General features: G+C 43.1%; 2 protein-coding genes across 2 annotated transcripts in view; one reads left to right on the plus strand and one right to left on the minus strand.

Moving 5' to 3' along the window:
* Positions 1-2,657, plus strand: part of LOC143793769 (uncharacterized) — a 24,965-nt gene extending 22,308 nt beyond the window's left edge. The window contains exon 5 of the mRNA XM_077280766.1: positions 2,637-2,657. Coding sequence (XP_077136881.1) covers positions 2,637-2,657 — 21 coding nt within the window. The remainder of the gene's footprint in view (positions 1-2,636) is intronic.
* Positions 1-18,188, minus strand: part of JAK3 (Janus kinase 3) — a 712,213-nt gene that overhangs the window by 267,050 nt on the left and 426,975 nt on the right. The window contains exons 16-18 of the mRNA XM_077253311.1: positions 14,231-14,382; positions 10,985-11,135; positions 10,762-10,895 (exon numbers count right to left, since the gene is read on the minus strand). Of these exons, the coding sequence (XP_077109426.1) occupies positions 10,762-10,895; positions 10,985-11,135; positions 14,231-14,382 (437 nt within the window). The remainder of the gene's footprint in view (positions 1-10,761; positions 10,896-10,984; positions 11,136-14,230; positions 14,383-18,188) is intronic.

Consider the following 18,188-nt stretch of genomic DNA (forward strand, 5'->3'; position numbering starts at 1 on the left):
ATTTTTACCATACACACGCCGGCCCATATCCGAGCTCTTGAAAGTCTGGGAATCGTTGCCACGGCCAAAAGCTCCAATGTCCACGGCGATGAAGCGACAGTCCGCATCAGGTATTGCCATGAGCACTACAGAAAATATTTTTTGTAGTTGAAAAACTCCGATCCGGTTCTGGCAGGTTTGATAATGCGGATGTGCTTTCCATCCACCGCTCCTAAACAGTTGGGGAAATCACACACATTCCAGAATTTGTCAGCAATTTCACGCCACATGTCCATGGTGGGTAGTGGTATAAACTCCTCACGGAGTACATTCCATAATGCCCGACAGATGTCCACAACTATTCCGGACAGGGTGGATATTCCAAGCCGGTATTGGATGTGGAAGGAAGATAAACTCTCCCCTGTGGCAAGAAATCTAGAAGAAAAACACAAACAAAAAACAACATTACAATCTACTCTTTTTATGGTGTGGTTAAAAATTAAAAAAAAAAAAAAAAAAAAAAGAGGAAAATACCCCCCCAAAAAAAGGCAGAATAAAAAATTTGGACTGTCATTGGTTTAGATTTTGAACGTACCTTAATGTCACCAGCAGACGTTCCTCGGGTGGAATCGCTCTACGGAGCTGGGTGTCCTGTCGCCATATGGCTCCTCCCGGAACGATTCTTGCGACATTCTTGTGTACTCCTGGAATTTCTCTGGGTTGGCATTCAGCTCGGCATAGAGCGTGTGGTAGGCTCCACGGCTCTCACGCAATTCAATAATGGGGTGCCTCCAAAAACGCCTACGTTGTCTCCTTCTCTATCTTTCACGGTTTCGGTCTTGCTCCCAAGCAAAAGCACAGGCCAGAAACATCTTGAAGCTGAAATCCAGGTTGAAATAAAAGCTCTCCATGCGAAGATCCATCATGACACAGGATACAGTAGCAAGCTGTTAATAATTTAAGTAGCCGTAGGGTCTAAATATAGAGAGCCCATCATAAACACCCACTGTAGTCCCATTGGTGGTGTCTTGTTATCTTGTTTTTGTTATTGTGAAATTTCTCTTCTTGCGCAAAAAAACGCAAACGCATGCAAAAAGCGCATGTAAACGCGGTCAAACGCTGCGTTTTTTAAAACGCATGTAAAAACGCATGCGTCTAAAAAACGCAGCGTTTGCATGTGTTTACATGCGTTTTTTCACCCCCTGCATTCTTTTTAAAAACGCTGCAGATCAAAACGCAAGTGTGAAACCAGCCTAAGTAAAGAAAAACAAGTGGCCATCATTACTTTAAGAAATGAAGGTCAGTCAGTCCGAAAAATTGGGAAAACTTTGAAAGTGTCCTTAATTGCAGTAGCAAAAACCATCAAGCGCTACAAAGAAACTGGCTCACATGAGGACCACCCCAGGAAAGGAAGACCAGGATTCACCTCTGCTTCTGAGGATAAGTTTGTATGAGTCACCAGCCTCAGAAATCGCAAATTAACAGCAGCTCAGATTAGAGACCAGGTCAATGCCACACAAAGTTCTAGCAGCAGACACATCACTACAACAACTGTTAAGAGGAGACTTTGTGCAGCAGGCCTTCATGGTAAAATAGCTGCTAGGAAACCACTGCTAAGGACAGGCAACAAGCAGAAGAGACTTGTTTGGGCTAAAGAACACAAAGAATGGACATTAGACCAGTGGAAATCTGTGCTTTGGTCTGATGAGTCCAAATTTGAGATCTTTGGTTCCAACCACCATGTTTTTGTGCGACGCAGAAAAGGTGAACAAATGGACTCTACATGCCTGGTTCCCACCGTGAAGCATGCAGGAGGAGGTGTGATGGTGTGGGGGTGCTTTGCTGGTCACACTGTTGTGGATTTATTCAAAATTGAAGGCATACTGAACCAACATGTCTACCATAGCATCTTGCAGCGGCATGCTATTCCATCCGGTTTGCGTTTAGTTGGACCATCATTTATTTTTCAACAGGACAATGACCCCAAACACACCTCCAGGCTGTGTAAGGGCTATTTAACCAAGAAGGAGAGTGATGGGGTGCTACAGCAGATGACCTGGCCTCCACAGTCACCAGACCTGAACCCAGTCAAGATGGTTTGGGGTGAGCTGGACCGCAGTGTGAAGGCAAAAGGGCCAACAAGTGCTAAGCATCTCTGGGAACTCCTTCAAGATTGTTGGAAGACCATTCCCGGTTACTACCTCTTGAAGCTCATCAAGAGAATGCCAAGAGTGTGCAAAGCAGTCATCAAAGCAAAAGGTGGCTACTTTGAAGAACCTAGAATATAAGACATAATTTCAGTTGTTTCACACTTTTTTGTTAAGTATATAATTCCTCATGTGTTAATTCATAGTTTTGATACCTTCAGTGTGAATGTACAATTTTCATAGTCATGAAAATACAGAAAAATCTTTAAATGAGAAGGTGTGTCCATACTTTTGGTCTGTACTGTATTTTTTTTAATGTTTTGGCGCTTTTATGCAATAAAAACTATTTTATAGAAACAAATAATTATTTTTACATTGCTTTATTCTGAGAGATATAACTTATTTATTTTTCTGCTGATGGAGTTTTTTGCGGGACAAGATGATGTTTTCAGATATATGATTTATTTAAATTGGTCTTTTTCATGACATTTTATTCCACTTTTTCTTCAGCGGTATGATGGTAAAGCATAGTTCTTGGCTTTGTATTTTTATCTATTTTTTTAACGGTGTTCACCGAAGGGGTTAACTAGTGGAAGAGATTAATAGGGCAGGTCCTTCCAGATGCGCAATCCCAAATATATGTGTCCTTTTTTTGTTTATTTTTGTTTTTACATAAATAAGTGTATTTGTAATAATATTTTTTCTTTATTTCTGTTCTTTATTTTGTGATTTATTTTTTTTTTTAAATGTTTTTACAATATGTATTACACTTTTTTTTTTTATTTATTTACATTGTCCCAGGATGGGACATCAACTGAATACTAAACGATCGCTGATCTAATGCTCTGCAATGCTTCTGCATCTTCCAAATCCTCCTTAAATACTCATACTAGTACTAATTGTACTAACAGTGGTTCTGGTGATGTATTCATGTACCCCTTTGAAAAGTTTTGCGGCCCTTGGGATGGGTTCAGTATGGTAGTGTAGCCCTTGGACACCCCTGGTCTAGCATGTATTCTTCCTAGAAGTATTATGTAGTCACTATGTACTGTTAATGATTAGCACATATCTCAAAACGCACATTAGTAGCATTATTAGGTAACCAATATCCCAGTAGTACCAATATCAATAGGGATACACATACTTATGCTACATCTGGCGGACTACAGTAATAGGCCAATCGTTACAAATATACATCAAACACACCCTAAGAAAACAACGATCCGTAGGCCAAAATATGTTGAAAAAGTATATGAAATTTTATTTCACAAATACAATAAAACAGGTGTACCAGTGGGTACTCCCACAGGACATGTAGATAAATTTAAACAGCAGGACAGGACATGGAGGGTCTGGCGATGATAAGTACTCAAATACTCAAACAGAGAGCCTAAACAGTAAACTCCTGTAATAGCAAGATTTTATACCCCCAGAATAATATAGCGGTGGTTTAGGATAATATACATTGAAGTCATTAGCGCAAATATATAAAACTGGTCAAGCCCAAGGACCTGCCATAGTATTCAAAGTATCGCGCAATGAAGGATATTCATATCATAATCTTACCTAGTGTTTAACCATCAGCCACCAGAAAAATGATCAGGGAACCGCCAGTACCGTCCACGTCACCCCACTGGTACACCTGTTTTATTGTATTTGTGAAATAAAATTTGATATACTTTTTCAACATATTTTGGCCTACGGATCGTTGTTTTCTTTGGGTGTGTTTGAGTGTTAATGATTGTAGTTATAGTGTGGTAGTATTTTTTGGCCTAGTATAATGGTAATAGCAATAATGTTGTATAGTGGATTTCTTCAGAAAAGTATGTAGATAAGGCCGGGTCACACTACCGTAGAATACGGACGAGTGCTATGTGAGAAAAAAATCGCATAGCACTCGGACCAGTGTTAATCTACTGGGCAGCTCCCATCACCGTATTTTTTCCTCAGGCATGCTGCGATTTTACGCATATCTCGTCCAAGACTCGCAAATGCAAGCCTTTGGGTGCGAGAAAAACATATCGTATTACTCCCTTTCCAGGCTATAAACATCTGCGCCTAGTCGCTGGCTTTCCCTCTGCTGGTTTTGAAAACTGCAATTTTTTTCCATGAAATAATCTTTTATTATTTAAATACATATCCAACAATTTGCACACACACTGTACTAATTGTATTTGTCATTGACATCTATATATCTACCTATTCTATATGTAGTTGTAGCGCCCCCACTGCCGCAGGGCCGAGGGGTACCCGGTGCCGGGCCTCTGAGTCTCTGCTCCGGGGTTGTCACGGTGGCTAGGCCCGGTCCCGTGACCCTGTCGTGGGGCGCACAGTGTAATAGGTATAACGGATGATAGTGATGAGGCTGTAGTGGTGCAGTGCAGTAAATAACAAGGACACCAGGTTGCAGTCTCTTTACCTCTTTACTGAAGATCTCTGGGTCCTCAGTCCAGAATATGGTTCACCAGGCTGCGCAAGTCCGGCCGGTCCAATGGCACCTCCAGAGTTCCCTTCACAGGTGGAAATCGGTGCCTTCCTTCTAGCGCTATGTGTTGCGGTCCTTCCCTGCTGTGCTTACGGAAAGTCCCCACAACTGTTGTGTCTGTTTCTTAAGTTCCCTCACAACTCAATTAGATGATGTTCTGCTAATTCTCCGTCCCTCCCTGGTGTTCTGGTTGGGACGGCACCCGTTTGACGGGTAGGCTCGGAGCTCTTCCGGGACCCTAGAGTCGCCCCTCTCCACAAGTTGCCCCCCAAGACTGCATAGGTGATTTAGGTTAGACAGCCCGCCTCAGACTGACTGTCCTGCCACTGTTTAGAGTATTGCTTGAAGCTGAATGTTGTTATACTCCCTCGGCGTTCCGGCCACCGGTAGTGCGCCTCAGTAGGATGTTGCCTCGGTCTTACAGCACGACCCCTACTGGTATTTCTCCTTTTGCGTGATCTCGTTTCTCACTCAGCACAATCTATCTCTCTTCTAGTCCTTCCTTGGGCACCGCCACTACCCGGAGCAGGCACGGTCCCGTTACGTTCGTTAAAGTTGCCAAGCCTCTGTCAGGATCCCACCCCTGACAGAGACCCTACTGTATCTTCCCCCCACAACACCCTCTGCCACAAGGTGTTGCCTGGTTCCAACCCAGTCAGCTTTCTGATCTAACTTCCTGCCTGACCCCCAGTTTACCCACTATGGTGGGGAGTGGCCTAATGAATAGAACCCTTAGCTCCCCCCGGAGGCCCGACTGTGAAATGTATTGGTGTCTGTGATACCTGATCAGATGAACTCCTTCAGTGCCATCAGACGCACCATAGCTCCCCTTAGTGGCAGAGCCACAGTACTGCAACGACCAGGACTCTGGGGCGCTGCACTCCCCCCTGGTTAAACACAGTACTCTGGGACTGGGAAGAAAACAACAATACAAGTTAGCAAAAAGACATACAGTTTTGTTGAGTGTAATAACAATAAGCATATTTAACAGGCTTCCCTTTATGGGAGGTAAGGACACTTGAACATTACAAACGTGGTTAAAAATCATAGCAACATGCTACAAATAACTTTTCTTACCCAACCGGGTATTCTACTAAGTGCAAAATTTGTTGAACATTAATTTAACATTGCCTTTAAGGACATACACTCTAAATCCACTAAAGACCTTCCTATAATCACATTATAAGGTAATTTAACTTTTTCATTCTCCTTCTTTAAATCTGCAGGACCGCCTGTCCTAACGGCGCCAGACCTACTGCCTCTCCTTTCTTACAGGACCGCTCCTTTCAGCCCGAGCCTTCTGTCTTTTCAACTACTATACACAGTATAGAACATAACACACTTTCAATTTTAAGAGCACTGAGCCATCTCTGTATGGCTCCTATGAGGACTCAGGGTTTACCTTCTATCCTAATTATCTATCAACGTAATTAACCATTTTCTTTACACAACATCAAACCTTCTCATTATTTTTCTCACTAACATGCATGCTGGACACCACGTCTACCCCTACGGGCCCACTACATCCTTCTTCTCGCTTTCACTTTCTTTCCGGAACATCATCAGCATTTCTTCACAATTAACTAGTTAAATACATATAACTTTCTCATATAAACATTATCATCACTTTCTGTCATCAAAACATTATTGCTACCTGTCTTAAAGCAATATCACCATTTACGTGCGACAAGTGAACGTCCCCTTTAAGGGAGGACTAAGTCTCTATGAGGTAGCACGCCTTCTCAGGCTACCAGTCCGTACTCAACAAAGGTTCCAGTGTGGTATCTTCACAAAGAGTCCTTCTTTAAGTAAAACCAGTAGGGAGCACCTTTAATAAGGTGCAAACTATATACAAGAAGTTCGGATCATGCACTGTTCATGATTTCAGCAGTTCTGGAAACTTTGTGCAAAAACTTGGAAAAATCAAACAAAAAAAACCAAAACAATAGGAATCCTGGGTCAACAGAAGGATCCCCTTAAGAGTTAACCCTCAACGGGTTTTAGCAAAACAGCAGAGAAACAGTTAACTATTTACATGTTAAAGCGTTATACGGGAACATCTACTCAAAACCACCCAGGAGGCAGCAGCGGCAGGGGCAACCCCTTTGGGTATTGCGAGCCGCCCGGTACTGCATAAGGGGGTCTGTCGTCCCATCTGGGGGTCTGTGTACCCACAGTCTTCAGTTCTGCAGCGGTGCGGGCAGCAGACACGCTGGTCACTTGAGGAGGTGCCTGCGTGGCCACGACAGTGGTGGAGGTCATGACACGGCAAGTCGTGGTCTTCACAATGGTGCCTGTTGGGGTGACCACGGTGGTCTCAGTGGTAACCGTGGGCCGGTCACAAGGGGGCACCCTGGCCACGGGAGACAACTTTTCGGGCACCCTGGGCAAGGGGGTCATGGAACTGTGCCTCTTGTGGACGTTCAGGGCAAACCACCCCTTCTCCCCAAGGTGCCGGGTGTAAACGACATCATCCCCCGGATAAAGATCCCGGCCTGGGTGGCCCTCTCTAAGATGTGACTCTACATCTCGCCGGTTAACAAAAACTTCGGCATATAGACCCGGTTCCTTTATAAAACCCCAGCCTCCACGGAGCTTAAAGTCAATGACGGTGCCCTGTCTGCGCGGGGCCTGCTGAGCAGTAGGATCCTTGCGGGCCCGGTCCTTAACCGCCAGGTCTTTTTGATGGTGAGCCTCCAGCCCGGCCTGATATGTCTTCTCCTCCTCTTTCCACTGCTGCTCTAGCTGGACCCGGTATTCCTCCCAGCTTAGGGCCTGTACCATCTCCCCTTCCTGGGTCTTCACCCCGGGGAACCCCATAAGATTGGATCCGGGGTTCACCCAGCGGCACACTGTGCGCTCCGCGTGGACCTCACACAGCAGGGGAGTAGGGGTGATTGGGGCTCGCATACGGTGTTCCATGACCGTGGCTTCCTCCCATGGTAGCAGGCGCTGGAGTCTATGGGTTCCCGGGAGAGGTGGTGCTGCTACGGGACCCACCAGCAAACCCTCGGCCAGCGGGACGGGGTCGGCGGACTCACCAGCCGATGCAGGTTCCTCCTCCTCGGCGGGTTCCTCCGGCGGGGTCAGCAAGGATCTCAGCGGCTGCTCCAGTAGCGGTGCAGGATCCGGCGCCTGAGGACCTTCTTCCAGCACTGCCTGGTGCGGAGCCTGGGCCTTCACATTCAGTTGGAGGAGTTGGTCGATCAGGTTCTCCATCTCGACCCGCAGAAGTTCAGTGCTGTCCATGGAGAACGGGCTGCTGTGCTCATCCGGGTAGTTGGGGGAGACTTCCACTTCAACCCCACTGTCGGGTTCGGAGCTGCTGGCCATAGCGTCCTCCACGTGGGTCACTTCCTGGTCCTTTTCCCGCTCTCTCCTTCGTGGGCGGTGTCGTTTTCTCGGTCTCCGCCCTCCATTGAGGATTAGGAGGCGGATCTCTGCTGCGGACGGACACGTCCTCACGGTGCAGAAATATTTAGACTGGGCGGCCATTGTTCTTCGCGCTCTTCAGCTTGCCTACGCCCACTCCACGCCCCTCTTCTTCTCCTGCGCTCTCCTCAGCGCTGTAATGGCGGCGGATTTTGGCGGTAAATAGCGCAGCACACAGTCTTTGCAATAAAGTACAGTCCAAGCACAACAAATCACAGTCCCAAGGCACACATGACCTGATTCTTCAGGCTTAAGTAGATCCTGTTCGTGACGCCAAGTTGTAGCGCCCTCACTGCCGCAGGGCCGAGGGGTACCCGGTGCCGGGCCTCTGAGTCTCTGCTCCGGGGTTGTCACGGTGGCTAGGCCCGGTCCCATGACCCTGTTGTGGGGCGCACAGTGTAATAGGTATAACGGATGATAGTGATGAGGCTGTAGTGGTGCAGTGCAGTAAATAACGAGGACACCAGGTTGCAGTCTCTTTACCTCTTTACTGAAGGCTTCAGGATCCTCAGTCCGGAATACGGTTAACAGGGCTGCGCAAGTCCGGCCGGTCCAATGGCACCTCCAGAGTTCCCTTTGCAGGTGGAAATCTGTGCCTACCTTCTAGCGCTTGTGTGTTGTGTTCCTCCCCTGCTGTGCTTACGGGATAGTCCCCACAACTGTTGTGTCTGTTTCTGAAGTTCCCTCACAACTCGATTATGATGTTCTTCTTCGTCCCCCAGATGATATGGCTAGGACGCACCCGTATGACGGGTAGGCTCGGAGCTCTTCCTGGACCCTAGTGTCGCCCCTCTCCTGTTGTTGCCCCCTATGTCTTCTTAGGTGATTTGGGTGAGACAGGCCGCCTATAACTGACTGTCCTGCCGTAGGTTTGAAGTTAGGCCTGGAGCTCTATACTTCCTCGGCGTTCCGGCCACCGGCTGCGCGCCTCAGTAGGATGTTGCCTTGTCTTACAGCACGACTCCTACTGGTGTTTCTCCTTGTTGCGTTGATCTCGTTTCTCACTCAGCACAATAAACCTCGCTTCTTGTCCTTTCTTAGGGTACCGCCGCGATCAGGTGCAGGCGCGGTCCCGTAACGTTCTCTCTGTTCGCTAGGCCTCTGTCAGGATCCCACCCCTGACAGGGACCCCCCTGAATCTTCCCCTGCAACACCCTCTGCCACAGGATGTTGCCAGGTTCCAACCCAGTCAGCTTTCTGTCTAACTTCCTATCCAACCCCCAGTTTTACCAGACTGTGAGGATTGACCTAATACATAGCGCCCTTAGCTCCCCCTGGAGGCCAGACTGTGAAGTGTATTGGTGTCTGTGATACCTGGTCAGGTGAACGCCTTCAGTGCCATCAGACGTACCATAGCCCCCCTTAGCGGCGGAGCATCAGTACTGCAACGACCAGGACTCTGGGGCGCTGTATATAATATATATATATATATATATATATATATATATATATATATATACTCTATGTGTATATATCTATTCTATTATAACCCTGTCAGTGTGATATTACTGTACCCCGCACATGAATTAACGGGTTTTCAAAGGACACCGGTGCATAAAAAACTAACAGCAGTCGCATGGTTCGAGTGCTGTGCGTTTCTTTTCTGGCATCCATTACCTTGCATTGGCGAGTCTTGTCCGAGATACACAGCAAATCGCAGCATGCTGCGATTTCTTTCTCAGTCCGATTTCAGCTGAGCAAAAAGTCGCAGATGAGATGTAACCCATAGAATAACATTGGTCAGAGTGCAATCCGATTTGTTATAGGATTGCATTCGTCCGAATTTCTCGCAAACGGGTATGAGCCCTAACATAGAAGGCTGCAATGTGGGCAGGTTATACAACGGTCAACAACTGAGATCTGCTACATATGCAGTAGAGAAAACTGTGTAAACTAAGTGAAACCTTCTTGGAATCAGGGTATCTGTCCTTACTTCATGCTGCTGTCAAGATGCTAGCAATACCAGCCCAGACTGTGACCAAGATGGATTTAAAGACGATCTGTTACCAGTTAAAAAATGAACAGTTTCTGCTATTATATTATTCTTGCTGCTCTCCTGAGGTTTCAGGTATTTTATGTTTTATTTAAAAAAAAAAAAAACCTTCCAGTCGGTTCCAGAGATATGAGCCTCTATTTAGTACTAGTTTTTATGTTTATAGCCAAGGGGGTGTTGCTCACATGATTCTCTTGGGTCTTTAGGCTGGTCTACATTTTTACCCTGTGAGGATTGCCCCTTAGGTAAAGACCATCAAAATTATCACTAAATTAAAAGGCTCATATTTCTGGAACCATATTTCAGATTTTAAAAAACAAGCAATACTGAAGGGAGCAGCAGGAAGAAACTAAAAGCAAAAACTGGCCACTTTTCACCTACTGACAGGTCCTCTTCAAGGTTTTTTATTTAGCATAAATAATAAGTTCAGGAGGTGTGGGACAGAGTGACGTATGACGATGATTTCACCCATAAGATAAGTTTCATACATTCACTTATCCCATTGATTTATGGAAAGTATACTGAAGCAACAGTGACCATTGTATGTGAACATTATATTATTACATCAGAGCTCGGAGTGTCATTTGCCATATATCATATTCTAGTAATTATTCTTACAAAAGGTCATTGCTCTCCCTAGGGAACAGAGTAAATACAACCCTTCTAATGTGTAACAGGTGGCTGAGTACCTAGCAATATTAGAAAGAACACTGATTGCTCCGTACCTTGCCGATAATGGATATATATTTAAGATGTCTCTCTTCATAAACACTTGGGTCCTGGTATTCCCAGACATGGTCACCGCCTCTGAATCCATCTTTTATTTGCTGCCCTTTAGAATCCACTAATAGTTCATAATCTGCAACAAATAGCAACAGAGCGGTCATAAATTATAGATCTTCAGCCAGAAATACTTGAAGGGTTTTTTTTCAGCTCCTTCCTCCTTACCAGATGCAATGAGATTATTGAGCTCACGAATGATCGAACGAAAGGGTAGTCTCAAAGCTGGATTATAAGACATGCACTGCTGCTCTAAGCTTGCCAGTTCAATCCAGTGTGGAGCTGGAAGTTGCATTTCGTCTTTATAAAACTGCAATTTCTAAATAATTAAGTGATATAGGTTAAAAGTTAGTGAATACATTCAGGTTCATCACATCAGTAAAGACATCAGAACTGTAATGATATTCAGGTAGTAACCCGGACTGGGTAAACCATTTGACCATTAGATGATAAGCGTGAAGCTGTGGTGCAGGTAGTGTGAGCGGGAGGGAATTCACAATTGGCAGATTTGTTGCATTTGAATGGCGTTTGCAGGGAGCAGCCACATTCTTGTAATTGGAACGGATTTCCAATTGCAGACATTTCTGCAACATTTCTGCCATATACAAAGTTTCCCTATCTGTTAAAGGGGTTGTCTGGCCTTAGATTTCAAGCCTGTAGTCACTCTATGTGACTGCAGACTTGTAATTGTTCACAGCATCCCCACTGCCTGTAGCAGAAAATCATGTGACTGCAAACATACGATTTGCATACTTCGGCCACATTCAGACTACCTGTGCCTCGTTCAGTATATTTTATTTGGTCATGTAACTGCATGTATGCAATCACATACTTGCGATCATGCAACCCGCCACTCCATCATCAGAGAATCCTGACAGCGCACAGTGTGCATACTGTGCAGATTCACAAGTCTGCAGTCACAAAGAGTGACTGCAGGCTTGTACCTGAATGCCAGACAATCTCTTTAAGCATTTACAGTGGAGCATTATACAAAAAACAGGGAATGAACACTATAATGGAAATTTACAACACAAAATTCTCAAAAATTCTGTAAGAAAACAGCTAGGTAAATGTTGTGTATCGGATTTATTACACTCACAAGATAGTTCTGAAAAATGTGTAGAAAAGGGTCTGTGCCTAAGAGGAGTAAGTTAACTAAGTGTTGGTGTAAGGAGAAAAGTGTCTATCGTGTCTTGCTAGTAGGGCCAAGTAAAGCATACAGCACATATTTTGTGATAAACGTGGGGCATTATCTGCCTTCCCTGGTTTTACCTTGTCTGTGTAAAAGTACGGAGGCTAGTTCATGCCTCACACTCCTTGCTCATGTCCCTGCAAAGTTATTATATCTGATATGGGATAGTGTGGAATGCTACGTATATTTGCAGTGTTCTATAATGCTGCCATACTGTGTAATGCAATGTACAAGTGATAATGTGTCAAGTAGATATAGGGAAAGTATAGGATTTAGCCCTCTAGGAGGGGCACAATAGAGAAGAGAGGAATAAGCTAGACCAATAGAGTTTAGCTACATAGGAGGGGCCAGCTGAGAGAAGCTGGGGAGCTTCCTACAGTTATGCAGATGGGGCTGGGAACCCGGACAGGACAGTTGAGTCCCGCAACGTTCAAAGGGAAGAGCCCCGTTGTAAAGGGCCTATGGGCTGACAGACACACGGTGGTGGAGGAATACAGAAGGTGACAGTACGACCCTGCGATATTCCTGGAGAAGTGAGGGACAGTACAGGGAATGGAATGTTGATGTTCTGCAAGGAACCTTGTGCTGTTTCTGTGACTGAACTGGACGAACTGAGTAAAGTTGTTTTATTGAAACTGGATTTGGACTCTGCCCCTCATTACGTGGTGCTTAAAGGAAAGGAGCCCCATCGGATCGGACCAAGATGGACCCGATGTACAAGAAAGGGGACCATCAAGAGCACCATAGAAGGGACAATGTATTCATGTGACGGAGGGCCATGGTGTGACAGAGCAGTCTCTGTCAGCCATGACTACCCCCCTGGCCTCCGTTACATCTACATTTAAAACAGTAATGATAAAACTACTCAAATCTCTGTAGTGGTAAATGGCTGGGTGCTGGAACTCAGAATGGTTTCTAGAGTCATACAGGCAAACAGATATAACACGTGATGGCTCTGGCTTGAACACACAATGGCAATTTTAATTTGCTGGGTACAGCAAAGCCTTGTAGACCTTGAATATTATAGGACATCCCTGCAAAGTTTGAAACAATACAATTTTTCAAAATGATCTGCATAAGTTGTCTGAATGGGCAAACACTTGGCAAATGAGATTTAATGTAGATAATTGTAGAGTAATGCAGCTAGGACAGAGTAATCCTATTACTGCATATACATTAAATGGAAATATTTGAGAAATTCAGGTCCCCATTGATTTCAATGAGGTTCTGGTTCAAGTTCGGGTATAGTTCAGGTGCCAGAAACCGAACTTCCCCAAGACTTGGGTATTCTGTTTACAAGTAAGCTGAGCAGCAGTCCTCAGTGTCAAGCAACAGCTGTAAAAGCCAACAAGATTTCAGAGTGTATAAAGAGGAGATAAAATCCTGTGATCTCAACTATTACCCCTTTATAAATCACTGGTGAGGCCACATCTAGAATAGGGGATCCAGTTTTGGGCTTCACATTTTAAAAATGATTTTCAGAAGTTATAATCAGTTCAAAGACGGGCAACTAGATTGTTACATGGGATGGAAGGTATCTCATGTGATGAGAGGTTGTAAAAGTTGCCATTGTTTAGCTTAGAAAAAAAGACACCTCAGAGGAGATCTCATTTGCATGTATAAATATATGTGTGGTCAGTACAAAGGACTGATATATGACTTGTTCCTTCCAAGGACCAGGGGGCACTCACTACGGGTGGAAGAAAGGCGATTCCGGCAGCTAAACAGGAATGGGTTCTTTACAGTTAGAGCAGAATGTGGAATGCCCTACCACAAGAGGTAGTAATGGCAGACACTATAACAGCTTTTAAAAACATTTGCTTCAAAAGCCTATTGATGCTCCTGATATGTACGAGTAATTGCTATTTAAACTGTGCCTTAGTTATGGCTTGCTTGTTACATAAGTATATTTTCCTATCATTTCATGGCTTCTAGAATTGCATTGAGGCATATGTAAGGCTCTATTCACATCTGTTTTGTGGCTTCCGTTTATAATGATGGAAGCCAAAATATAGTGTCACGTTTGCTGCACATTGTACACCAGAGGCAAAAATAGACTCTGTTTACTTCAATTTGGGTAATTGTTTTTTGACAGGAAAATTACTGGAGCAAAAAACATTGAGGATACAGTACATGAACATAAAAGATACAATTACAGGGAATTACGGTAAAATGACCATTGGAAATCAATATTTGAACTGTAAGTGGCAGCCATCCCTTACCTTTTCAGGTTCCTCTACATTCAGGGGTATAATACCATCATTAAAGATTTCCCACATTGTGACCCCAAAACTCCAGCAGTCAGACTCCAATGCCAAGTTCCTCACATCAGATACACATTCAGGAGCCAGCCATGGGATTCTCTCTACCAGCACTTAGAAGGGAGAATGTACAGTTTATGGTTTCATATATTGACAAGATTATTTCATATCTAATTTTTTCCATAGTTATAAAAGTCGGTTCAAAATAAAAAAAAATGCTAAAAAAACCTTTTTTTCAGAACTAACATCACTTCTGTTGATGGGATATGTATAGTATTGCAACTTATCTTTTTTTTAAGTGTAAGAGGATGAGCTGCAATACCAGACAAAACCCTAGAAGCAAAATTATGCTGCTTCACAACAAAAGTACAATATTCATAATATTGTACAACAGCATTAATGGGGTTAATGGGGTGACAGGGAGGTTGCATTGCCTTTGAAAGTAGTAGCACTTCTGAAGCATGTTGATGAGGTTGACAGTGAGACTTCCATGAGTCACCACGACAGTTTGCTCTATATTTAAAGATAATGTTAACATCTAATATATAAAGTTGAGTGTGTGTGTGTGTGTGTGTGTGTGTGTGTGTGGCACAAGCCACATCTTGCTCCGTCGTGTCTAGAATGGAGTTGCTCCTGTGAGGTATGAAGTCAATGGAAAGGGAGGCTCATGAGGCTCACGGATAGAGATGTGAGGGTGAAAATGAGAGATGTCAGGGTGAAAATGAGAGATGTGAGGTGCTGCTACAGTATGAGGCTCTGTATAGAGAAGAATGAAGCGCTGCAGGTGGAGGCTGTGAATAAGGCCACATTCACACGTTCAGTATTTGGTCAGTATTTTACCTCAGTATTTATAAGCCAAAACCACGAGTGGGAGTAAAATACAGAAGTGGTGATGTTGATTTGTTTCTAATAAACTTTTCCTCTGATTGTTTCACGCCAAGTTTTAGCTTACAAATACTGAGGTAAAAATACTGACCAAATAACGTGTGAACGATGTCTAATACAGGAGGAGATGACACACAGATATATACTATATACAGGGGAGATGATATACAGGTTTATACTATATACAGGAGGACACAACACCTAATAATATCCATGCATTAAAGCCATGAAGCAAAAAATCAGAAAAACACCAAGTAGTAAACTTCACACTAGGCAAATGTATATGAATATGAATAATTTTATTAAATACAAAAGAACATCTTTATAGTAGCAGTGAGGGCATACTCCCAAATACAGGAACATGGAGAGCTATCCAAACAGGAATTACCATCATTATAACAACATCATAATACAGACATAAGTATGACCGCACAATAAGGTCACTGTGCCAGTGATCACATGTAATACCGCCAAATAGCAACATACATAGATATACACAGAGAGAAGTAATGGTATAGTTACCGATGGAAAAACACTGCAGGAAGGCCCACCAACACCCGACGCGCGTTTCGCACCGAAATGCATTTCGGTGCGAAACGCGCGTCGGGTGTTGGTGGGCCTTCCTGCAGTGTTTTTCCATCGGTAACTATACCATTACTTCTCTCTGTGTATATCTATGTATGTTGCTATTTGGCGGTATTACATGTGATCACTGGCACAGTGACCTTATTGTGTGGTCATACTTATGTCTGTATTATGATGTTGTTATAATGATGGTAATTCCTGTTTGGATAGCTCTCCATGTTCCTGTATTTGGGAGTATGCCCTCACTGCTACTATAAAGATGTTCTTTTGTATTTAATAAAATTATTCATATTCATATACATTTGCCTAGTGTGAAGTTTACTACTTGGTGTTTATATACAGGAGGAGATGACACACAGGTTTATACTATATACAGGGGAGATGACATACAGATATATGCTATATGCAGGAGGAGATGATGACATACAGGTATATACTGTATACAGGAGGAGATGACACACAGGTTTATGCTATATACAGGAGATGACATACAGGTACATTCTATATACAGGGGAGATGACATACATGTATATACTATATACAGGAGGAGATTACATACAGGTATATACTATATACAGGAGGAGATGACATACAGGTATATACTGTATACAGGAGGAGATGACATACAGGTTTATGCTATATACAGGAGATGACATACAGGTACATTCTATATACAGGGGAGATGACATACATGTATATACTATATACAGCAGGAGATGACATACAGGTATATACTATATACAGGAGGAGATGACATACAGGTATATACTGTATACAGGAGGAGATTACATACAGGTACATACTATATACAGGGGAGATGACATACATGTATATACTATATACAGGAGGAGATGACATACAGGTGTATACTATATACAGGAGGAGATGACATACAGGTATATACTGTATACAGGAGGAGATGACATACAGGTACATACTATATACAGGGGAGATGCAAACAGGTATATACTATATACAGGATTAGATGACATTCAGGCATATACTATATACAGGGGAGATGACATACAGGTACATACTATATACAGGAGGAGATGACACGGGTATATACTATATAAGGGAGGAGATGACATACAGGTACATACTATATACAGGAGGAGATGACATACAGGTATATACTATATACAGGGGAGATGACATACAGGTACATACTATATACAGGAGGAGATGACATACAGGTATATACTATATACATGAGGAGATGACATACAGGTATATACTATATACAGGAGGAGATGACATACAGGTATATGCTATATGCAGGATGAGATGATGACATACAGGTATATACTGTATACAGGAGGAGATGACACACAGGTTTATGCTATATACAGGAGATGACATTCAGGTACATTATATATACAGGGGAGATGACATACATGTATATACTATATACAGGAGGAGATGACATACAGGTATATACTATATACAGGAGGAGATGACATACAGGTATATACTGTATACAGGAGGAGATGACATACAGGTACATACTATATACAGGGGAGATGCAAACAGGTATATACTATATACAGGATTAGATGACATACAGGTATATACTATATACAGGGGAGATGACATACAGGTACATACTATATACAGGAGGAGATGACACGGGTATAAACTATATAAGGGAGGAGATGACATACAGGTACATACTATATACAGGAGGAGATGACATACAGGTATATACTATATACAGGGGAGATGACATACAGGTACATACTATATACAAGAGGAGATGACATACAGGTATATACTATATACATGAGGAGATGACATACAGGTATATACTATATACAGGAGGAGATGACATACAGGTATATACTATATACAGGGGAGATGACATACAGGTACATACTATATACAGGAGGAGATGACATACAGGTATATACTATATACATGAGGAGATGACATACAGGTATATACAATAAACAGGGGAGATGACATACAGGTACATACTATATACAGGAGGAGATGACACGGGTATAAACTATATAAGGGAGGAGATGCCACACAAGTACATACTATATACGTGAGGAGATGACAATCAGGTATATACCATATACAGGGGAGATGATATACAGGTTTATACTATATACAGGAGGACACAACACCTAATAATATCCATGCATTAAAGCCATGAAGCAAAAAATCAGAAAAACACCAAGTAGTAAACTTCACACTAGGCAAATGTATATGAATATGAATAATTTTATTAAATACAAAAGAACATCTTTATAGTAGCAGTGAGGGCATACTCCCAAATACAGGAACATGGAGAGCTATCCAAACAGGAATTACCATCATTATAACAACATCATAATACAGACATAAGTATGACCGCACAATAAGGTCACTGTGCCAGTGATCACATGTAATACCGCCAAATAGCAACATACATAGATATACACAGAGAGAAGTAATGGTATAG

The sequence above is a fragment of the Ranitomeya variabilis genome, chromosome 1 (assembly GCF_051348905.1).
Source record: "Ranitomeya variabilis isolate aRanVar5 chromosome 1, aRanVar5.hap1, whole genome shotgun sequence".
In the NCBI taxonomy this organism is placed as follows: Eukaryota; Metazoa; Chordata; class Amphibia; order Anura; family Dendrobatidae; genus Ranitomeya; species Ranitomeya variabilis.